General features: G+C 33.9%; 1 protein-coding gene across 1 annotated transcript in view; it reads left to right on the top strand.

The window, feature by feature from the left end:
• The window catches only part of LOC131525926 (receptor-type tyrosine-protein phosphatase mu-like), a 256453-nt gene that overhangs the window by 223847 nt on the left and 6763 nt on the right, over positions 1-25843 (top strand). The window contains 6 exon segments of the mRNA XM_058753934.1: positions 8681-8797; positions 11303-11457; positions 12793-12928; positions 15803-15952; positions 17175-17348; positions 23863-23994. Coding sequence (XP_058609917.1) covers positions 8681-8797; positions 11303-11457; positions 12793-12928; positions 15803-15952; positions 17175-17348; positions 23863-23994 — 864 coding nt within the window.

Consider the following 25843-nt stretch of genomic DNA (forward strand, 5'->3'; position numbering starts at 1 on the left):
AAGCACTTCATTATGATTGGAGTCAGTGCTATGGGACGGTAGTCATTTAGACAGGACACAGGTGATTTCTTTGGTACCGGTATGATTGTTGTGGATTTGAGACATGTGGGGACGACTGCCTGGCTCAGCGAGGTGTTGAAGATATCTGTTAGGACATCTGTCAGCTGTGCAGCACAGTCTTTCAGTACACGGCCAGGTATGTTGTCGGGACCCGCAGCCTTGCGTGGGTTGATCCTAGATAGGGACTTCCTTACGCCGGCTGGAGACAGACAGAGCGCCTGGTCGTTGGGAGGTGTGGGCAGTTTTGTGCAGGTGTGTCATTCTGCATTTCAAACCATGAGTAAAAGTGGTTGAGTGTATCTGGGAGGGATGTGTCGTCATCACAGGCCTGTGGCGGGGGCGTGTAGTCTGTGATGGTCTGAATAGCTTGCCACAGGCTCCGTGTGTCACTGCTGTCTGTGAAGTGATTGTTGATTTTTTGAGGATATGACCGTTTTGCATTTTGATGCTGCGGGACAGATTGGCTCTTGCTGTTTTGAGGGCTGCTTTATCTCCTGATCTGAATGCTTCATCTCTGGTCTTTAGCAGCCCACGAACCTCTGCTGTCATCCATGGCTTCTGGTTGGCGTGTGGTGATGGTCTTGGTGACTGTCACATCATCAGTGCACTTTTGGATGTAAGCAGTCACAGTTTCAGTGTACTCCTGCAGGTCTGTGTGGTTGTTGTAGGTGGCCGCCTCTTTAAACATGTTCCAGTCTGTGTCCTGGAAGCAGTCCTGCAGTGCTGAGGTGGCATTGTCTGGCCATACCTTGATCTGTTTGTGAACCGGTTTGGCCAGTTTCAGAAGTGGTCTGTATGCTGGGATTAGCATAACAGAGATGTGGTCTGAGTACCCGAGGTGGGGGCGGGGTTCAGCTTTGTATGCGCTCTTAACTGTTGTGTAAACAAAGTCCAGTGTGTTATTTCCCTTGTTGCAAAGTTCACATGTTGGTAGAACTTTGGCAAAACTGTCTTTAGGTTTGCGTGGTTGAAGTCACCGGCTATGATGAAAAAGCCGTCGGGGTTATTTGTTTGTTGTTCGCTGATGGCGCTGTACAGCTCGCGAAGCGCGTCCTTTGCATTTGCGCACGGTGGGATGTATACCGCGACAATAACAATGGCCGTGAACTCCCGCGGCAGATAGAACGGTCGACACTTCACAAACATAAACTCCACCAGCGATGAACAGTGTTTTGTCACTACCCCAGCATTGTTACACCATTCTTTGTTGACGTACACACACAAGCCACCGCCATGAGTCTTACCAGACAGTGATGAATCTCTGTCCGCGCGGTAGCAAGTTAGTCCGTGCAGCTGAATGGCGGAGTCCGGGATGTTGTCGTTCAGCCATGTTTCAGTGAAAACAAACACACAACAATCCCTTGTCTCATGCTGTGTAGATCGACTGAGTTGAATTAAGTCCAGTTTGTTTTCCAGAGAGCGAACGTTTGAGAGCATGAGTGTTGGAAGAGCCGGTCTTGTGGGGTTTTCCTCAGCCTAGCTCAGATACCTCCGCGCTTACCGCGCTTCCGTCCTCTCTCACACCGCTTGCGACGCCGCCTTGTGCGGGTAGCGACAGTAGGCGAGGCCGCGGTCTCGAGGTCCGGCTTCAGCAGTAAACAGAGGCCTCGTAGCTTCTCAGTAGCCGCCGGCGAGAGTTGGTCTTTGTATGCGTTGCCGATATCCAAAAGTCTTTGGCGAACATATTTGAGTTTAGGAGTGATTTCCTTATGAACTAGCGGTAAATTTACACTATTTGGAGACGAACAGACGACATTAAAAGACAAAAAAGCACCGTCTTTGGGACCTGGAGCAGCCGCTGCGTCTGATCGCGCCGCCATCTTGGATCTGTTCCCTATTCCAAATAGTTTTAATAGAAAGAGGTTTTGTAATGCAATCAATAATCATTATATATTAAAGAAACAGACGGCCGACCAACAGATGGTGCAATCCAATCTTGCATAGGATGAGAGGAGATGGGGGATGCCCAAGGAACTCCATACGCTTTGAGAGCAGAACGTAATTGAAGAAAGACAAAATATGCGGATGCTGGTAGACAAAATTTGGTTCTTAATGTCTGAAATGAACGTAGGCCCTGGTTATCATATATATCACCGCATGTGTTTACACCCAAAGAGGACCAAGAGGGTTGGACAAATGGACGATTTCCGCATACAGAATTAAAATTGTGCCATAAAGGTGTACTATTACAAAATTTGAAGGTTCCTCCTATCCGACGTTCCACCGTTTTCCAGATTTTAATAGAGTTGGCCACAACCGGACCAAATTTATAATTATCCCCTTTTTTTCCTGTGCCAGTAAATAACATATCTTGGAGTCTATTTGGTTTAACCTTGTCAGCTTCAATCACTCTCCAAGAAACTGTAGATTGAGGATCAACCCAATTATGAAGAGCCTTAAGCTGGAACGACCAATAATACAGTTCAAAATTTGGTGCTATTAGGCGCTTCTCCTGCGCTATTAGGATGTTGTAATGTGGTAAGCTTAATTCTGGGGCATTTATCATTCCAGATAAATTTAGAAATTATGGAGTTGATCTCCTTAAAGTAACCTGGAGGGGGAGAAAGTGGTAGCATAGAGAAAAAAAAAATTAAATCGAGGTAACAAATTCATCTTAACAGTGGAGATTCTTCCTTGAAGAGAGACTTTAAGATTCTTCCATCTTTGAATGTCATTTTTGACCTTAACTAAAATATTATTCAAATTGTCTCTGGCAATCTTATGAATGTTTTTATATATGGTAATGCCCAAATAGATGAAAGATTCCTTAATAGGGATAAATGAGGGAATAGAAGAATTAACTTTAACATTGTTAATTGGCATTAAAGCAGATTTGCTCCAATTTATTTTATATCCTGATAAGCTACTAAAATTATCAAATTCCTTAATTATACTAGAGACTGAAACATCAAAGTGGTCTAAATATAGAATAATATCATCAGCGTATAATGAAATACTATGATTATGATCATGAATCTTAATTGATACTTCAGATTTCCTGATGGCTTGTGCTAAGGGTTCAAGAGATAAGCAAAACAATAAGGGGGAAAGCGGACATCCCTGCCCTGTTCCCCGCTGCAAAGGGAATGGGGGGGAAATAATATTACCAGTTATGACTGATGCTGCAGGTGCGTGGTATAATGTCTTAATCATAGAAATGAAGTGTTTACCGAAGCCGAAACATTGCAGAACTGCCCACATATAATTCCACTCTAGCCTGTCAAAGGCTTTTTCTGCATCAAGTGAAAAGACCGCACAAGAGGTCGGGTGGGAGTCTGCAAAGTCAAGAATATGAAGGAGTCGACGCATATTGTCAGATGCATTGCGCCCCTTGATGAAACCAGTTTGGTCCTCCTTGATCAAACTATGAAAAGCAAAAACTTTAGCATAGATTTTAAGATCACATGGGATAAGCGAAATCGGTCTGTAGCTGGAACAATCTAATGGGTCTTTCCCTTTTTTAAGAAGTAATGAAATCAGTGAGGTTTTTTGATCTCTATGAAATACCCCATGTTCAATTGCAAAATTAAATGAATTAAGCATAAGTGTCCCTACCAAATCCCAAATTTCTAAATATAATTCAGGGGGGAGACCATCTAGACCCGGCGATTTGCCCTTTTGAAGGCTTTTTAGAGAGACATGCAGCTCCTCCAAACTTAATGGGGCCTCCAAAGATTCTTTATCCACATGTGAGATTCGAGGCAGTTCCAATATATCTAAATACTGCTTACAAATTGGTTCATCAAAATCTGTTTCGCTTTATACAGATTCATGTAAAAACCTTTAAATATGTCATTAATTGCCGCAGGGTTCGTGGTGACCTGATCATCCGATGATTTTATTGCGCTAATATATGCCTTAGACTCGCATTCTTTCAACCTAAGGGCCAATAAATGACTAGGCCTCTCTGATTCAAAATAATATTTTTGCCTAGTCCTATGTAAAATAAATTTCGCCTTTGTGTGAAAGTAAATCATATTCTTCTTTTAAGAGAGACTTTAAGATTCTTCCATCTTTGAATGTCATTTTTGACCTTAACTAAAATATTATTCAAATTGTCTCTGGCAATCTTATGAATGTTTTTATATATGGTAATGCCCAAATAGATGAAAGATTCCTTAATAGGATAAATGAGGGAATAGAAGAATTAACTTTAACATTGTTAATTGGCATTAAAGCAGATTTGCTCCAATTTATTTTATATCCTGATAAGCTACTAAAATTATCAAATTCCTTAATTATACTAGAGACTGAAACATCAAAGTGGTCTAAATATAGAATAATATCATCAGCGTATAATGAAATACTATGATTATGATCATGAATCTTAATTGATACTTCAGATTTCCTGATGGCTTGTGCTAAGGGTTCAAGAGATAAGCAAAACAATAAGGGGAAAGCGGACATCCTGCCCTGTTCCCCGCTGCAAAGGGAATGGGGAAATAATATTACCAGTTATGACTGATGCTGCAGGTGCGTGGTATAATGTCTTAATCATAGAAATGAAGTGTTTACGAAGCGAAACATTGCAGAACTGCCCACATATAATTCCACTCTAGCCTGTCAAAGGCTTTTTCTGCATCAAGTGAAAAGACCGCACAAGAGGTCGGGTGGGAGTCTGCAAAGTCAAGAATATGAAGGAGTCGACGCATATTGTCAGATGCATTGCGCCCCTTGATGAAACCAGTTTGGTCCTCCTTGATCAAACTATGAAAAGCAAAAACTTTAGCATAGATTTTAAGATCACATGGGATAAGCGAAATCGGTCTGTAGCTGGAACAATCTAATGGGTCTTTCCCTTTTTTAAGAAGTAATGAAATCAGTGAGGTTTTTTGATCTCTATGAAATACCCCATGTTCAATTGCAAAATTAAATGAATTAAGCATAAGTGTCCCTACCAAATCCCAAATTTCTAAATATAATTCAGGGGGGAGACCATCTAGACCCGGCGATTTGCCCTTTTGAAGGCTTTTTAGAGAGACGTGCAGCTCCTCCAAACTTAATGGGGCCTCCAAAGATTCTTTATCCACATGTGAGATCCGAGGAAGTTCCAATTTATCTAAATACTGCTTACAAATTGGTTCATCAAAATCTGTTTCGGCTTTATACAGATTCATGTAAAAACCTTTAAATATGTCATTAATTGCCGCAGGATTCATGGTGACCTGATCATCCGATGATTTTATTGCGCTAATATATGCCTTAGACTCGCATTCTTTCAACCTAAGGGCCAATAAATGACTAGGCCTCTCTGATTCAAAATAATATTTTTGCCTAGTCCTATGTAAAATAAATTTCGCCTTTGAGTGTGAAAGTAAATCATATTCTTCTTTTAAAGAGGACAACTGTGTAGCCTGTTGATCAGTAAAATGTTGTTTTTGTAGGTTTTGCAATGATTGGATTTTATTTTCTAATTGTGTAAACTGGTGAGTTTTCGCTTTGGCAAGAGTAGAAGAGAAAGATATACAGAATCCTCATATATCCTTGTATACATTATTTGAGGATCCACATCAGAGGGCATATTGATTTCAAGAAATTCCTTAATATATTCTTTTAGTGAAGTAATGAAAGTCTGATTACTCAATAATGATATGTTAAAGCGCCATCTAGGGGACTTGGCTTTAACATCGGAAAGAGGAACACTGCACAACACAGCAGAATGATCAGATAATAAAATTGGTAATATAGAAATGGAGGAATTCGACGAAATCAAAGATGGGCTGAGAAATATGTAGTCTATCCTAGAGAAAATCTTATGTCTCAGATTGAGATTTATCTAAAGCAGGATTTATGACAGCATTAAAATCACCACCCACCACTAATGGGCAGTCAGTCTGCTCAAGTAATGTTTTGGAAATCTGTGTAAGGAACGCACTGTCTGTCTCATTCGGACCATAAATAGAGACCAATGTTAGCCTATTATTATATATTTTGCATCGGATAAAAACAAATCTACCCTTCTCATCACTACCAAGGTGTTCAATTGTTAGATTTAACAAGGATAAGCACCCCCTTAGTTTTATTTTGAGCGCAGGAAAAAGCCACTAATTTATAATATTTATTCTGAAAACGTGTCACGTCAGATTGTTTTAAATGCGTCTCTTGAATTAGGGCACAAGAAATAGATTTACGGTGTAAATATTCTAACACACGGGTTCGTTTAACAGCAGAATTTAAACCATTCACATTCAGTGATAAAATATTTAGAGTATGCATTGAATATTCATAATCCCAAAACTGTATTCAATAAATGAAAAAAAAACAGAAGCACTTCCATTCTGTAAGTAGCATGTAAACGCTGATGTGCATTTTAGATACCAAACCTCCTAGATGAAAAATCCCTTTAGAAATAAGGTCAAATAAATAACAGAATAAATGTCTGTTGTAAAAAGTAAAAACAACATAAAAACCTGAACAACCAACAACCATAAACAAGGAACAACTCAGACCGCACATTACCGAGAACATAGGTCTGACTGAGCAACAAAAATAGTGATGGTTCGTGACCGATCCACTCCAACGCAAGACATGTCTCCCGAAAGGCCCACACAGCCAAAAAAATTTTTTAATTAAACCTACTCTCAATTAGTCCCCTCCAAAAAAGAGAGAGAAAAAAAAGGAGTGTAAGTCTTACCAGCAACGAGATCGAGAACGAGATTTTTACGTCCGTGACTGCCCTCCTATCCTCACGTGCATCTGCTTGCACAGAATCAACGCGGTCACGTGTCTGCTTCACCGCGGTAGTTATGGCCTCAAACTCCTCTCTTAGCTCTTAAACAGACTTGTTGGTCGCTTGTATGTCCTCACGCAGTTCGCGCAATGCTGGAATCAGTACAGAGTCCATCGCATCTCTTACTGCCGAATTCACAACCGAATTCAAAATGCTTTGCTGCTCTTTAAATGCTAGTTCAATACGGCTAGCAATAGCATCGTCGAGATCTTCTCTGGAGATGGCGGAATCTCTGAATTTTTTCTTCATTGGCGATTGCTCAATCTCTCTTTTCCGATCCCCTTTGTCTGCTTTAGCACTCATGATGGGTCCAATGCAGATTGGTTCAAATTTTACTGACAGGATCATACAATATGTGGCAAAGTGAGCAGAGCGAAAGACTAAGCTTGCATCGCCGTCGAAGGGTCACGTGATCCCCCCCCTACCTGACTTTTATTTGATGCTTACATCTCTTGACATTTTAGAGTAATTAAATGAAAATGCTATGAATGTTTTTCAGAAACATATGAAAGTATTGATAGAGGTTTATCTGTGGTGACAGATGCTGATCTGAAGCGTTTGAGAAACTGAATCAATGGGAGTTAATGCTGTTGAAATGAGAGCGAATGGAGGACGATCCTCACGGCGTATTGATCTGGAGTTTCTTCATCAATACCTGTGTTAATCAAGAGCGCTTGGCCTGCTCACCGCCACTGAAGAGTTAATTTAATGTGATCAGGTGACATTTGAAACCGAGTGCTATCACATGCCACCGTCACAGACGAAAGGTCAGACACAACAGACGCGATTCTGATGCGTGAAGTGATGCTCTTCATCTCCACATCAGCATTTACTCCTCAGAAAGACTACAAATCTACTGGAATGTACACTGTAAAAATATAATGAATAATCAAATCTGTTTCTTTGTATCAACTCAAATTTGAAGGGTTCAGATGCAAAAGCCTCCAAGTGCCGTCTGAAATTTTCTTCTAAAATGAGCATTTTCATCAGGCTCCTATATTTATTTTCAGCTATTTCACTTTCACTTTAATTGCATTGCCTTTAGAGTAAAATTACTGAACCTAAACATAAAAGACTGATGAAAAATGCTCATTTTAGATGAAAATGTCAGATAGAGGCTTTTGCATCTGAGCTCTTCATTTGTAGTTTAAACAACTTGTTGTTTCAAATTTAGTTTTGTTTGAATTGTTGGATCAAAAATGTGTTATTTAGGCTACTTAACTGAAGTTAAACCAACAAATCATTTTCACAATGTAGTATTTTTTTACATCAAAACTGAAAAAAAAAAAAAAAAAAAGATATTAGTTAACATATGTTTTTTTGTTTGTTTGTTTTTTTTTTGTTTTTTTGTTTTTACTTTAATTCACCAAATTTAACCAATTTCAAATTCCTTTTTTCAAGTTTTTTTTTTTTATTTATACAAGATGCAACTAAAATTTTTAAGTCAGTTTAATATAATTAGTAATATAATATTATTACAAAATTTATATATAATATAATCTTGCAATTCTGAGAAGAAAAGTCCAAATTGTGAGATATAAAATTCAGAATTGTGAGTTAAAAATTTGCAGTTATCTTTATTTTTTTAATTCCATGGTGGAAAAAAAATAGAATTGAAAAATTGCAAAAACTCAAGTCTGAGGAAAAAACTGTCCAAATTGCAAGATGCAAATTATTATTGTTCTTTTGCAGAAACTTACTTTTTTTTTTTTTTTTTTTTACTTTTTTGTATAATTTTTATTCAATGCACTTTGAATTACCATTTGTGAATGACATGAGTTGCAGAAATAGTAAAACTGCTTAGTGAGGTTAAAGCGGCTTCCTGAAGTTGCGAGCCGGACTCGAAGCCTGCTCCTCTGATGAAGGTCTGTGTGTGTTTGTGTGTGTCAGGTGAAGTGCTGTAAGTACTGGCCAGACGACACCGAGATCTACAGAGACATCAAGGTGACGCTGATCGAGACGCAGCTTCTGTCCGAGTACGTCATCAGAACGTTTGCGGTGGAGAAGGTGAGGAGACACCTGCAGAACACAATCAGCTCCGTCTGACCCGGAACTGATACCTAAATATTTCTAAAATAGTTTAAACTAAGTCAAAAATATTTAAAAATCTGCGCCAATTGAGTAAAATTGAAAATATTGTTGGGTGCGTGGATTAAATCAATAGAAAAAAATGCAAAAAGCAAAAGCAAATAATCCGCACACCAAACGAAATGCAAAGTTTTGTTAGTGCACGTTAGTACACTTTAGTTTTGCTGTCACCTTCATGTAAATCTTCAGGAATAAATTTTTGTTCACAAGAACTTTGAACTTTGCATTTTGTTTGGTGTGCAGATTTTTTGCTGTTGCTTTTAGTTTATAGTAAGGGAATGAAGTTTTGCACATGCTTCAAGACCCTCAAAATACACATCATTTATCATTTTATCATTTATTTTTCAGATTTTTTTACAATTATTTTTTCTAAGATTGTGTTTGGGTCATTTTAATGTATGGAGTACAAATAGTGTCAAAAATAATTTCAGTAAAATTATCTATGGAGTTATATTGGTGTCAAAAACTTTTGTCAAATATATTTAGCCTTCACACACTTTTAGACTGATTTTTATTGATCAACATGAATATGCCTGTTAGGGGTGGAACGGTTCAACTTACTCACGGTTCGGTTTGTATCACGGTTTCGATACGGTTCTGTATGTGCTATGTTTAGGGAAAAACTATACTGTCAAATAAAAATAAAGAACATAACAATACTCTATCTAACTACAAGCAACAGGACAAATAAATACAATAGAGTAAAGATACAAATAAAATAAACAGTGATTTTCAGTTTTTTTTTAACATTAGTTTTTAGGTACAGAAATTGAATAAAGTAATCAAATGTAAAATAGCATTGCATATTTTACTGTATAAATTAAAGATTAATCTTTATTAAAGTTACAAAAGCTATTCAATCAAGAGCAGTGAGTGATGTCCTTGTTGTTGCTGTATGATTATTATTAAGAAAGTGCTGTCACTTTAAGAGAATGCACTGATCCAGCACATTCAGCCGGCTATGTCTGCTATAGGATACTTAGCAAGATGGGCATTTTGACCATTTTTGTGTGAATTTGTTCATTCAAACACAATACTTCAGAGAGAGCTTAATCTCACAGCACGCATGAGCTTGTGTCCTCTGGCTCTTAAATAATTAAACTGGCAAGGCTTCAATGAGTTTAGTTTAAACACAGATATCAACGTGTGCTGTTCAGGTCTCGCCTGCGTGCGCGCTATCAGCATGATGACGGAATAAATGACTGCTCATATTCCAGCATACAGCACTCACATTGAACAAAGAGTGAATGGTTTGTCCAAGTTTTTTTTTTTTTCTTCGCTGTTGTTGCATTAGGAAGCCAGAATGCGCATCCATCAACAGAAACATACATTAGCCGAACCCTGTTTTTATAACGAACCATATTACAGATGCGTTGTCAGATTTAAGTTGAACCGATTTTTAAGATTCGATTTTTTTTACTGAGAACCGATCCAGCCCTAATGCCTGTTGATGTTAATTTAGATTTTTCTTTTTACTTTTTTTACTTTTTTTTTAACTTTTTCATCTGAACGTGAAAGTTTATGTAATTTGTTTTAAAATGTTTCAGAGTAATATTTACACCATTTTGATGTGGTTTTGTTGGAAAGAAATATGTAGGTTGGATAAATGTGGACTGCTTTTGATCAATCCTGAGTTTAATGAAAAGCTCTTCACTAGCTGTTGTCGTAGTTTTGGTAGATTTTAGTCAGTTGTCAGCAGATAAAGAGTGTGTGAATGTGAGCGGCTCGGGTCTGAAGATGAAGTGTGTGTTCGTTATTATAAAACGGATAGTTCTGGTCCTTGATTCTGATTGGTTGAGCCACGTTCGAAGCCATGTTGTAAATTACACTACAAACCTACACCTTTGTTTACTTTGTGTGTTGCTTGGCAACCACTTTGTTCCAACCACAACTGTTTCTGAGGAACTACATTGTTTGGTGGAAGAATACTATTTTTATTAATGTCATGACACTTATTTGCTCTGCTTTATTTTGTGAAACCTTACTTAGTATATGCACTGTAAAAAGTTGAGCCAACTTAAAATTTTAAGGCAACCAGCTTCAGCAGATTTTTGAGTTTGCTCAACTTATTTTTGTGGGAGATTCTCAAATTTTTGTTGTATAAACTTAAAACGACAAGTTGAGAAAACTCAAAAATCTGCTGAAGCTGGTTGCCTTAAAATTTTAAGTTGGCTCATTTTTTTTTTTTTTTTTCAGTGTGGAATAACTGTTTTATAAAAGCAATAAGCCCTGTGAAGCTGTGGTTTACGGTGAATTTATAACAGCTAAGGGGGTTTTAGGCACTCCGCTTCACGTCGTACCTAACAACGCCCCTTAACTGTTCTAAATTCACTGTAAACCACGGCTTCTTGGGGCTTATTGCTTTAGTAAAGCTCGGGTCTGATGATGATGATGGTGATGATGAAGTCTCTGTCCGTTCTGCAGCGAGGAGCTCACGAGATCCGTGAGATCAGTCAGTTTCATTTCACCGGTTGGCCGGATCACGGCGTTCCGTATCACGCCACGGGTCTGCTGGGGTTCGTGCGGCGGGTCAAAACCAAATCGCCCACCAACGCCGGACCCATCGTGGTCCACTGCAGGTACCAGAACACATTACCTACAGAGACCCTTTATAACACCAACATGACTGTCTGACTTCATTTGTTGTTATTTGAACTTTGTTGTTTTTGATTCATGAATTTTGAGAAGCTACTTCTAACAATATAAAAATTACATTTTTTTATTATTATTATTATAAAAGGGATCTATGTTTACTTTTTGAAAAATGTTCAATTATAAATAAAGCGCATCATGAAACACTCATTGTAGTAAGACTGAACAGATGTTGCTGTTATTATTATATCAACACTACCAGTCAAACGTTTGAAATAAATTAAATGTAAATATATATATAGTGCTGTCACACAATTAATCGTGATTAATCGCATCCAAAATAAAACTTTTTGTTTACAGAATGTATGTGTACTGCGTATATTTATTATGTATATATAAATACACACACATACAGTATATATATTTTGAAGATCTTTACATGTATATACATTTATATATGTATATTCTTATTTTTATATATATATATATATTTAATTTATAAACATAACATATTTTTCTTAAATATATACATGCATGTGTTTGTATTTATATATACATGATAAATATACACAGTATACATACATATATTATGTAAACAAAAACTTTTATTTTGGATGTGATTAATCGTTTATGTGTGTATCTGTGTGTGTGTGTGTGTGTGTGTGTGTGTGTGTGTGTGTGTGTGTGTGTGTTTGTCTGTTTATTTTTTGAAAGAAGCTTTTTCTGCTCTCCAAGATTGGATTTATTTATCCAAAAATACAGTTTAAACAGTAATATTGTGTATAAAAAACATGTTAATTATTCCACAGAATAAAAAAGGTAATTGTGAAATTTTTTGCAACTTTTGTTCTCACAGTTTTGACTTTATATATTCAGAATTGCAAACTTCACAATTACCTTTTTTATTATTATAATTTTATTCCGTGAAACAATAAAAACATTTAAAAAGAAACAATAAAAAGAATTGCGAGATGTAAACTTCTTTTGAAAGCATTAAAAATGTTTAATTATTCCAAAGTTTATTTATTTATGTCTATTTATTTTGTAGTGCCATTCTGTTTTTTATATGTTGATATTACAATCAAGTGAGAGAAGTTGGAACTAATGTAAAAGTTACTTAAAACTTATCAATACATACATAAGACATCATTAATTCAAGAAAGATTTTTTTACTAAACAGAATCTCATTATTATAGTAATTCCTTCAGATTCAGCTGAAGCTCTTCTCCAGACAGATGTTGCCATTAGTGTGATTTTAATTAGTTTTATTCCTGTGGTTTTATCTGTGGATCTGAATCTGTGATTTGATTGGTCGCTCACAGTGCGGGGGCGGGGCGAACGGGCTGCTTCATCGTGATTGACATCATGCTGGACATGGCAGAGCGGGAAGGAGTCGTCGACATCTATAACTGCGTGAGAGAGCTGCGATCGCGTAGAGTCAACATGGTGCAGACCGAGGTACTCCTTCCCTCACCTTTGACCTCTGACCTCTGACCTCTTCACCTTCACCTCACTGAGCCTGTCCAATACATGTGAAAACGAGAGGATTCTTGTTGTCTGAATAATACATGATAATCACAGTTCAGTGTGTTGCAGTGAATTGCTGTTTGGTTACATTTTGATTGATATTTATATGATATAAATTATATTTTATAATTTTTTTTTTTTATAAAATATTTATATATAAATATATAGTATATAAAAATGCTACACAAATAAATGTAAAGTGAATTATATTAATTTAAATTAATTAGAACAAACCCAGTCACACAAACACTGTAAAAAAAAAAAAAGAGAGAGAGAATAGAATTTTTTTAAACAAATATTTATTTTATTATCATTTACTTTTATGTGTTTATATTTATAATGTATTTATATTAAATAAAATACTAAATTAAAACTAGAAGCTTAGAACAAACCCTGACACACAAAAGAGAGAATAGATAAATAAACAAACAAATAAATAAATAAATATAGAGTTATAGGGTAATGAATAATAAATGCAATTGAATTAAACTGTATTAAAATAAAATGTAATTAATAATAATTAATTAAAAAATATTTATATTTACATGTAAAGTTAGAGGTTTAGAACAAACCCTGACACACAAAAGAGACAATAGACACGTTTTTTAAATATGTGGGATAAATATGGTTCTGGTATAAGAGGCGAAACGAGGAGGTTGAACAGAAAGCTGTTAAAGCGCAGTAAATGTCTGATTCCAGCACATCAAACACTGAATAAATCATCTTTCCATTGATGTATGGTTTCTTATGATCGGACAATATTTGTCTGAGATGCAACTATTTGAAAAGGGTGCAAAAAAATCTAAATATTGAGAAAATCACCTTTAAAGTTGTCCAAATGAAGTTCTTAGCAATGCATATTACTAATCACAAATTAAGTTTTAATATATTTACGGTAGGACATTTACAAAATATCTTCATGGAACATGATCTTTACTTAATATCCTAATGATTTTTGCCATAAAATAAAAAATGATAATTTTGATCCATACAATGTATTGTTGGCTATTTCTACAAATATTCCTGTGCTGCTTATGACTGCTTTTGTGCTGCAGGGTCACATATTAACCTGTGAGCGTCTCAGAAACACTCGACCGGCCCGATGCAGGTGTTTTAAGAGCCGTAATGCGTTTGAGTTTTTACGACTCCTGACGGGGTTCTGCAGCATCTGCTGTCGTTTCTCTCGACTGCATCACTGCGTTTAATGAGCAAATGTTTCTGAGCTGACGTCTGCGCTGGTATTTGAGAAGCCTGATTCACCCCGCTGAAGTTCAGTGACCTTCAGACACAAGTGTGTGTGTGTGTGTTTAGCTCGCAGGTGTTTTGGCGCGCTTTGACGCCCGACAGGCATGCGTTACCTTTTCTCACGCGTGTTTGAACCATCACTAATCATTCTGAGCGACACACACTCATTAGGGCTCCGCTGCTGATTGCATGCTTTTTAAGCTGCATTCTGATTGGACACGCCACCAGAAAGGTCAGAGGTCATGGCGGATGCCTAATCAGAGACGCGCTGACCCCGTCCTCACTATCTAGTCAAAGCGACAGGCCAAGATGCTGTGGAAATGTCACTTCAGCAGTGATTTCCATCAAACGCTCGTCCGCTCCACGACTCCTGCGTGACGACTCGCTGCTAATAAAGCTTGATGTTCTTTCTGTTTTACGCCGTCAAAGTCTCTCGTGAAACAAATGAGTGCAATCACAGCGGCATCTGCATTTGCAACGCTGACAAATTCCATGAATACAAAGCAGATGAAGAGAGAAAAGCGGCGCAGCAACGGAGGAAATCAAGCATTTACTTCTGTAGAAAAATACAACTGATTCATTACACGGCAATATGTGACCAACCCTGCATGTTTCTGAAAGAGTCTCTTCTGCTCACCAGAGCTGCATTTATTTGATCAAAAATACAGTAAAAATGTGAAATATTATTGCAATTTCAAATAACTGTTTTCTGTGTGAATATCTATAAAACTGTATTTATTTCTGTGATGCAGCTGTATTTCCAGCATCATTACTCCAGTCTTCAGCGTCACATGATCTTCAGAAATCATTCTAATATGCTGATTTGCTGCTCAACAAACATTTTGAATCAAAACATTTATATTAATTTACAATTCATTTATATTTATATTAAAAATGTAAAATGTTATATTAATAATTAAAAAAATCTATTTTCATTTTTTTATTTACATTAATGACATATTTATATATGTATATATTTACATATTTTTATTGATTTAACATTTATATTAATAATTTAAATGATTTCATTTTAATTAAAATTTTATATTATTAATTTAAAAATGCTTAATTTCCTTTCCTTAATTATATTAAAAACACCTTTATATTAATTTGTAGTTATTATATTTATAATATATTTACATATTTATATTAATTTAACAATTATATGAATAATTACAATTATTTAATTTATTTTATTTTAAAAATTGTTTTCGTTTTCTTAATTACATTAATGATATTTATATTAATTTATATTTGCATTAATTTAAAATGCATATTAATAGTTAACAATTGTTTAATTTTAATTCAAATTAAACATTTATAATAATAACAATAATACTTAAAATATTTTATTTCAATTTCTTTAAACATTTCTTGTTTTCAATGTTAAAAATAGTTGCGCTGCCCAATATTTTTGTGGAAACCGTGATACATTTTATTTTCCAGGATTCACAGATGATTAGAAATTTCAAAAGTCTTCATTTCTTTATAACTCTAGTCGTTCTGTCATCATTTATAGTCTTCAGTCGTACTGGATCTTGTTTCTTGTGTTTTTGTCAGGAGCAGTACGTCTTCATCCATGATGCCATCTTGGAGGCGTGTCTCTGCGGCGACACCACCATCCCAGCCAATCAGCTTCGCTCTGTTTACTACGACATGAACCGATTGGATCCTCAGACCAACTCCAGTCCAATCAAAGAGGAGTTCAGGGTGAGAGGCGATCCAGCCGCTTGTTTGCAGAGCTGAAGATATGAAACGCTTTCTGTTTGTCTGCTTTGATTTGATTTACAAAGTGCTGCAGTGAAGAAACGCTAAAATATGAGCATTGTGTATTGAATATCAGCGGTGTGGTGTGAAACAGAGCTGCACAATATTTCAGTGAGCGGCCGTATCAGTTGACAGGACGTTTTTAATACATTATCAGCATTGATTTGATTAGGCCAGTATTGGAAACAGAAAATATCAGGCTTGTTTTTCTGTTTCTACAGCAGATTTCTAGCTCTGAACATTGCTTCATCTCTTCTGCTGCTTGCACATTTATAGAAAATTCAAAACTACTGTGAACAAACACATGGAATATTTGCACTTATTAAAAATTATCTGTCAGATGTTGAATGTTGAGTAATGGATATCTCATGTTCCCACATTACACAAAATGATTGCAAAAATTGTATTTTTCACTCTGGATTTTTGTCTTGTTTTCCAGTTCAAATTTCAGTAAGACTTTACTTACAGTCTTTATGTGTAATGCATAATAAAGGTATTCATATCTTTTTCATAAATAAATGTAACCAAAGTTAAAATACATTGTAACATTTAATGGTTTATGTTTTAATTTTATATTTTTATATCATGTTTTCTAAAGGTGTGATGATAAAAATAATTAATAATAATGAATGCGTTAAAAACATGCATGTGTGTGTGTGTGTAAAGTGTTAATAAATTGTCTATATATTTATTCAAGAAGCAAAATTACTTGGATATGAAGTCTTATTTTTGTATTTGTTTTATATGTTTATATATACACACACAAATGCATGTATATATTTCAGAAAAAATTTTATGTTTATATATTAAATATAATATAAATTATATGAATACAAATATATAAATATATACTGTATGTGTGTGTATTTATATATACATAATAAATATACACAGAACGCACACATATACTATGTAAACAAAAACTTTTATTTTGTATGCGATTAATCGTTTGACAGCACTAGTAAGAATATTTAGATATTTGTACTGGAAAACAAGACAGAAATACTGAAGAAGAATGTATGTTTTGCAGTGTTTCAGTGGCTGATTTCACTTCTAAAATGTGAAGTTTTAGTAGAATGCTGTCTGTATATTATATCAGCTGTAATTTTTAGATTCATAATGTATTCATCAGTGATAATATGTAAATAATGCGGTGTGTTGTCAGACGCTGAACATGGTGACGCCGACGCTGCGTGTGGAGGACTGCAGCATCGCTCTGCTGCCGAGGAATCACGAGAAGAACCGCTGTATGGACGTCCTTCCTCCGGACCGCTGCCTGCCCTTCCTCATCACCATCGACGGAGAGAGCAGCAACTACATCAACGCTGCGCTCATGGACGTACGACACCAGCATTATCACCAGCTTTCACCTCAGAATTATTAGGATTGTAACAATTAGACTTTGCATAACGTGATTTTTGTGACAGTAAACATTTAACCTCAATGATGCCATAGAAGAAACATGTTTGATTCCATAAAGAACCATCTCTTTCTTACCTTTTTATAATCTCTAGAACCTTTCGCCACAAAGAACCTTTTGTGAAATGTAGCACAACATACATATAAAATTTAATTTTACATTTTAAATTGTAAAATGATATGATACTAAATGTAAATATTTATTTATTTATTTATTTGTAATAATTTTTGAGAGAGTTAAATGCATTTAATTGCTATAAAAATAATGTCTCAAAAACATTTTCATGATGCAGAATATTTTTGTATTTGATTAGACATCTTTTCGTCATCTTTGTGTCCGAACCGCTCTGTTATTGTTCTGTTGCTCACATTGAGATCCAGTGAAACCTGTGCGTCTCCTGACCTCACCTGAGCTCTTGAAACTCAGAATTGCGAGATGTAAACTCAGAATAACATAAACTCAGAATCACAATATAAACTCAGAATAACAAACTCAGAATCACAATATAAACTCAGAATAACAAACTCAGAATCACGATATAAACTCAGAATAACAAACTCAAAATCACAATATAAACTCAGAATCACGATATAAACTCAGAATAACAAACTCAGAATCACAATATAAACTCAGAATCACGATATAAACTCAGAATAATAAACTCAGAATCACGATATAAACTAAGAATTGCGATATAAACTCTGAATAACAAACTCAGAATCACAATATGAACTCAGAATCACAATATAAACTCAGAATCACGATATAAACTCAGAATAACAAACTCAGAATCACAATATAAACTCAGAATTGCGATATAAACTCAGAATTGTGGTATAAACTCAGAATCACAATATAAACTCAGAACAAAATAAACTCAGAATTGTGATAAAAACTCAGAATAACATAAACTCAGAATAACATCAACTCAGAATTGTGATATAAACTCAGAATAACAAACTCAGAATCACAATATAAACTCAGAATTGTGGTATAAACTCAGAATCACAATATAAACTCAGAATAAAATAAACTCAGAATTGTGATAAAAACTCAGAATAACATCAACTCAGAATTGTGATATAAACTCAGAATAACATAAACTCAGAATAACATAAACTCAGAATTGTGATGTAAACTCAGAATAACTTAAACTCAGAATCACGATATAAGCTCAGAATTGTGATATAAACTCAGAATAACATAAACTCAGAATCACGATATAAGCTCAGAATCACAATATAAACTCAGAATAACATAAACTCAGAATAACATGAACTCAGAATTGTGATATAAACTCAGAATAACATAAACTCAGAATCACGATATAAACTCAGAATTGTGATTATAAACTCAGAATCACGATATAAACTCAGAATAACATAAACTCAGAATTGTGATATAAACTCAGAATAACATAAACTCAGAATCACGATATAAACTCAGAATAACATAAACTCAGAATCACGATATAAACTCAGAATAACATAAACTCAGAATTGCGATATAAACTCAGAATTGCGATATAAACTCTGAATAACAAACTCAGAATCACAATATAAACTCAGAATCACAATATAAACTCAGAATCACGATATAAACTCAGAATAACAAACTCAGAATCACAATATAAACTCAGAATCACGATATAAACTCAGAATAATAAACTCAGAATCACGATATAAACTAAGAATTGCGATATAAACTCTGAATAACAAACTCAGAATCACAATATGAACTCAGAATCACAATATAAACTCAGAATCACGATATAAACTCAGAATAACAAACTCAGAATCACAATATAAACTCAGAATTGCGATATAAACTCAGAATTGTGGTATAAACTCAGAATCACAATATAAACTCAGAATAAAATAAACTCAGAATTGTGATAAAAACTCAGAATAACATAAACTCAGAATAACATCAACTCAGAATTGTGATATAAACTCAGAATAACAAACTCAGAATCACAATATAAACTCAGAATTGTGGTATAAACTCAGAATCACAATATAAACTCAGAATAAAATAAACTCAGAATTGTGATAAAAACTCAGAATAACATAAACTCAGAATAACATCAACTCAGAATTGTGATATAAACTCAGAATAACATAAACTCAGAATAACATAAACTCAGAATAACATAAACTCAGAATTGTGATGTAAACTCAGAATAACATAAACTCAGAATCACGATATAAGCTCAGAATTGTGATATAAACTCAGAATAACATAAACTCAGAATCACGATATAAGCTCAGAATCACAATATAAACTCAGAATAACATAAACTCAGAATAACATAAACTCAGAATTGTGATATAAACTCAGAATAACATAAACTCAGAATCACGATATAAACTCAGAATTGTGATTATAAACTCAGAATCACGATATAAACTCAGAATAACATAAACTCAGAATTGTGATATAAACTCAGAATAACATAAACTCAGAATCACGATATAAACTCAGAATAACATAAACTCAGAATCACGATATAAACTCAGAATAACATAAACTCAGAATTGCGATATACACTCAGAATTGCGATATAAACTCTGAATAACAAACTCAGAATCACAATATAAACTCAGAATCACAATATAAACTCAGAATCACGATATAAACTCAGAATAACAAACTCAGAATCACAATATAAACTCAGAATTGCGATATAAACTCAGAATTGTGGTATAAACTCAGAATCACAATATAAACTCAGAATAAAATTAACTCAGAATTGTGATAAAAACTCAGAATAACATAAACTCAGAATAACATCAACTCAGAATTGTGATATAAACTCAGAATAACATAAACTCAGAATCACGATATAAGCTCAGAATTGTGATATAAACTCAGAATAACATAAACTCAGAATCACGATATAAACTCAGAATCACGATATAAACTCAGAATCACAATATAAACTCAGAATAACATAAACTCAGAATAACATGAACTCAGAATAACATAAACTCAGAATTGTGATATAAACTCAGAATAACATAAACTCAGAATCACGATATAAACTCAGAATTGTGATATAAACTCAGAATCACGATATAAACTCAGAATTGTGATATAAACTCAGAATCACGATATAAACTCAGAATAACATAAACTCAGAATCACGATATAAACTCAGAATAACATAAACTCAGAATCACGATATAAACTCAGAATAACATAAACTCAGAATTGCGATATAAACTCAGAATTGTGGTATAAACTCAGAATAACATAATCTCAGAATCACGATATAAACTCAGAATAACATAAACTCAGAATTGTGATATAAACTCAGAATAACATAAACTCAGAATTGTGATATAAACTCAGAATAACAAACTCAGAATCACGATATAAACTCAGAATAACATAAACTCAGAATTGTGATATAAACTCAGAATAACATAAACTCAGAATCACGATATAAACTCAGAATAACATAAACTCAGAATCACTATATAAACTCAGAATAACAAACTCAGAATCACGATATAAACTCAGAATTTTGATATAAACTCAGAATCACGATATAAACTCAGAATTGTGATATAAACTCAGAATCACGATATAAACTCAGAATAACATAAACTCAGAATTGTGATATAAACTCAGAATAACATAAACTCAGAATCACGATATAAACTCAGAATAACATAAACTCAGAATCACGATATAAACTCAGAATAACATAAACTCAGAATTGCGATATAAACTCTGAATAACAAACTCAGAATCACAATATAAACTCAGAATCACAATATAAACTCAGAATCACGATATAAACTCAGAATAACAAACTCAGAATCACAATATAAACTCAGAATTGCGATATAAACTCAGAATTGTGGTATAAACTCAGAATCACAATATAAACTCAGAATAAAATGAACTCAGAATTGTGATAAAAACTCAGAATAACATAAACTCAGAATAACAAACTCAGAATTGTGATATAAACTCAGAATAACATAAACTCAGAATTGTGATATAAACTCAGAATAACATAAACTCAGAATCACGATATAAGCTCAGAATCACAATATAAACTCAGAATAACATAAACTCAGAATAACATGAACTCAGAATAACATAAACTCAGAATTGTGATATAAACTCAGAATCACGATATAAACTCAGAATTGTGATATAAACTCAGAATCACGATATAAACTCAGAATAACATAAACTCAGAATTGTGATATAAACTCAGAATAACATAAACTCAGAATCACGATATAAACTCAGAATAACATAAACTCAGAATCACGATATAAACTCAGAATAACATAAACTCAGAATTGCGATATAAACTCAGAATTGTGGTATAAATTCAGAATAACATAAACTCAGAATCACGATATAAACTCAGAATAACATAAACTCAGATTTGTGATATAAACTCAGAATAACACAAACTCAGAATTGTGATATAAACTCAGAATAACATAAACTCAGAATCACGATATAAACTCAGAATAACATAAACTCAGAATTGTGATATAAACTCAGAATAACATAAACTCAGAATCACGATATAAACTCAGAATAACATAAACTCAGAATAACATGAACTCAGAATAACATAAACTCAGAATTGTGATATAAACTCAGAATCACGATATAAACTCAGAATTGTGATATAAACTCAGAATCACGATATAAACTCAGAATAACATAAACTCAGAATTGTGATATAAACTCAGAATAACATAAACTCAGAATCACGATATAAACTCAGAATAACATAAACTCAGAATCACGATATAAACTCAGAATAACATAAACTCAGAATTGCGATATAAACTCAGAATTGTGGTATAAATTCAGAATAACATAAACTCAGAATCACGATATAAACTCAGAATAACATAAACTCAGAATTGTGATATAAACTCAGAATAACACAAACTCAGAATTGTGATATAAACTCAGAATAACATAAACTCAGAATCACGATATAAACTCAGAATAACATAAACTCAGAATCACGATATAAACTCAGAATAACATAAACTCAGAATCACGATATAAACTCAGAATAACATAAACTCAGAATCACTATATAAACTCAGAATAACAAACTCAGAATCACGATATAAACTCAGAATTTTGATATAAACTCAGAATCACGATATAAACTCAGAATTGTGATATAAACTCAGAATAACATAAACTCAGAATTGTGATATAAACTCAGAATAACATAAACTCAGAATCACAATATAAACTCAGAATCACAAATAACATAAACTCAGAATCACGATATAAACTCAGAATTGTGATATAAACTCAGAATAACAAACTCAGAATCACGATATAAACTCAGAATTGTGATATAAACTCAGAATAACATAAACTCAGAATCACGATATAAACTCAGAATTGTGATATAAACTCAGAATAACATAAACTCAGAATCACGATATAAACTCAGAATTGTGATATAAACTCAGAATAACATAAACTCAGAATCACGATATAAACTCAGAATTTTTATATAAACTCAGAATCACGATATAAACTCAGAATTGTGATATAAACTCAGAATAACATAAACTCAGAATCACGATATAAACTCAGAATTTTGATATAAACTCAGAATCACGATATAAACTCAGAATTGTGATATAAACTCAGAATAACATAAACTCAGAATCACAATATAAACTCAGAATAATGTTATATTGCAATCAGAATTGCAATATAACCTTGGAATCACAATATAAACTCAGAATCATGATATAAACTCAGAATTGTGATATAAACTCAGAATAACATAAACTCAGAATCACAATATAAACTCAGAATAACATAAACTCAGAATCACAATATAAACTCAGAATCACAAATAACATAAACTCAGAATCACAATATAAACTCAGAATCACAAATAACATAAACTCTGAATCACGATATAAACTCAGAATAACATAAACTCAGAATCACAATATAAACTCAGAATCACGATATAAACTCAGAATTGTGATATAAACTCAGAATAACATAAACTCAGAATCACGATATAAACTCAGAATAACGAATATAACCTTGGAATCAAAATCTGAACTCAGAACTGTGATAATAACTCATAATTGCGATATAAACTCCGAATCACAATATAAGCTCTGAATCACAATATAAATTCAGAATCGTGAAATAAACTCACAATCATAATAAAAACATAGTTTATTTCATGATTCTGAATTTATATTGTGATTCTCACAATCATAATAAAAACATAGAATCACAATGTAAACTCAGAATTGTGAGATATAAGCGTAGAATTGCGATATAAACAGAATCGCAATATAAACTCAGAATCGTGAGATATATCTCACAATCACAATCATAAATATTCTTTGTATAATTTGATGATGATTGTCTCGTGTTCTTCATCTCTCTCAATCAGAGCTACAAGCAGCCGTCTGCATTCATCGTTACCCAGCATCCTTTGCCAAACACAGTGAAGGACTTCTGGCGTCTGGTTCTGGACTATCACTGCACATCTATCGTGATGCTAAACGACGTGGATCCGGCGCAGGTCAGACCCATGCTCTTCATTTATTATGTTGATCAAGCGCTGAAGCACAAGAACGTGTCTCTGAACCGCTGGGTTTTCAGAAAAGAATTTTAAACTGAACTGACTAAAAATCACGCCAGGTCAGAATTGCATTATTGAGGGAAAAAAAGACAGATGTGTTGCATCAGTGTATTTCACATTTTATTATTACAATAAGAAATCAAGTAAATGCAACATTCACAAACACTATAAACACAAGAAATGATTTAAATGTACCTGTGTTCAGAACACAATACAAATAAAAATATATGTGTAAAATATATCAACTTTTTTTCTGCTGAAGTTTAAATGAGTCACTCTATTGAATCACTTCTGTCTCATAGTCATCACCAGATAAAGAAGAATCATATTGAATTGTTTTCATTTATATGCACCTATATAACAATACATAGTCATAAACAGTAATATTTACCTACTGATATTTATACTAAAACATACATTTAAAAAAAGAATCACACAGAGATAATGGCACTTGAACATTAATAACACAAACAGTTGTTCAAAGTTTCTGAATCAGTTCAGTAAATGGACAGTTTGAACTGAATCACTGAAGTGAATCAAACTTACTGAACTCTTTTAGTTCTTGTCACTTCGCAAAACAAATCCTTTCAGGAATAATCTAAAATGTCATTAAATAAAATATTACAAACATTATAAACACTTCACAACAGATACTTTAAATGTACCTGTACTCAGAACGGAATACAAATAAAAAATATAAGTATAAAACAGTTTTGATTCACTAAAATGATTCAAATTTATTAACTCTTTTTCTGCTGAAAGTTTAAATGAGAGACTCTTTTGAATCATCTCATATTCCTCACCAGATCGTTTTCATTTACATGCACCTATAAAACAATACATAGTCAAAAACAGCAATATTTACCTACTAATATTTATACTAAAATATTTAATACATAAAAAAAAAAAACACACACACAGAGATAATGGCACATGAACAGTTTTTGAATCAGAGCTCTGAAATGAATCAAACTTACCAAACTTTAAACCTGTATTTAGTTCCTCAGCAAATACTTTACATTTAAGTGGTATTCATTATAAACTTTTTTTAATTGTGAAAAATGCTTTACAAATAAACTTATGCTTAGGTTTCTCTCCCATTCAGCTCTTCATGCATGTTTTGATGTTAATTCTATTATATAAGTCACTTTATCAGAGAAATCGTGCCTTTTGTCCTGATAACGCAGTGTGTCTGTCAGAAGCTGTGGCTTTCTCTGATTGGTCAGTGATGTTTGAGGGCGGGGCTTAGTGAAGGGTCAGCTCTGATTCCTGACCGAATGTCAAATAATGGTGTGTGTGTGCGCGTGTTTGTGTGTGTGACAATGATTGAGATTTGTGTGTGTGTGTGTGTGTGTGTGTGTGTGTGTGTGTGTCTGTGGGGACGACAGCCTCGGGCTCTGTCAGAACAAACCCCATCAAAGAAGCTCAAACCTGCGCAAACACACACACACACACACACACACACACACACTCACACATTCAACAAGTTAACTACAGAAACTACAGATCATTTTCATTTATATGCACCAATATAACAACACATAGTCATAAACAGCAATATTTACCTACAGATACTTGCAGATGCAAACAAATATTCAGTTTTGAATCAGAGTTTTGAATTGATTCACTGAAACTGACAACTTGAAGTGATTCACTGAAATGAATCAAACTTACTGACTCTTTTTCTTCTGAAGTTTAAATGAATGACTCCATTGAATCAACTCTGTGTGAACATTGTCATGAGACAAGAAAGAATCATATTTTCATTTATGTGCACCTAGATATTAAT

This window comes from Onychostoma macrolepis, chromosome 02 (assembly GCF_012432095.1).
Source record: "Onychostoma macrolepis isolate SWU-2019 chromosome 02, ASM1243209v1, whole genome shotgun sequence".
NCBI classification, from domain to species: domain Eukaryota; kingdom Metazoa; phylum Chordata; class Actinopteri; order Cypriniformes; family Cyprinidae; genus Onychostoma; species Onychostoma macrolepis.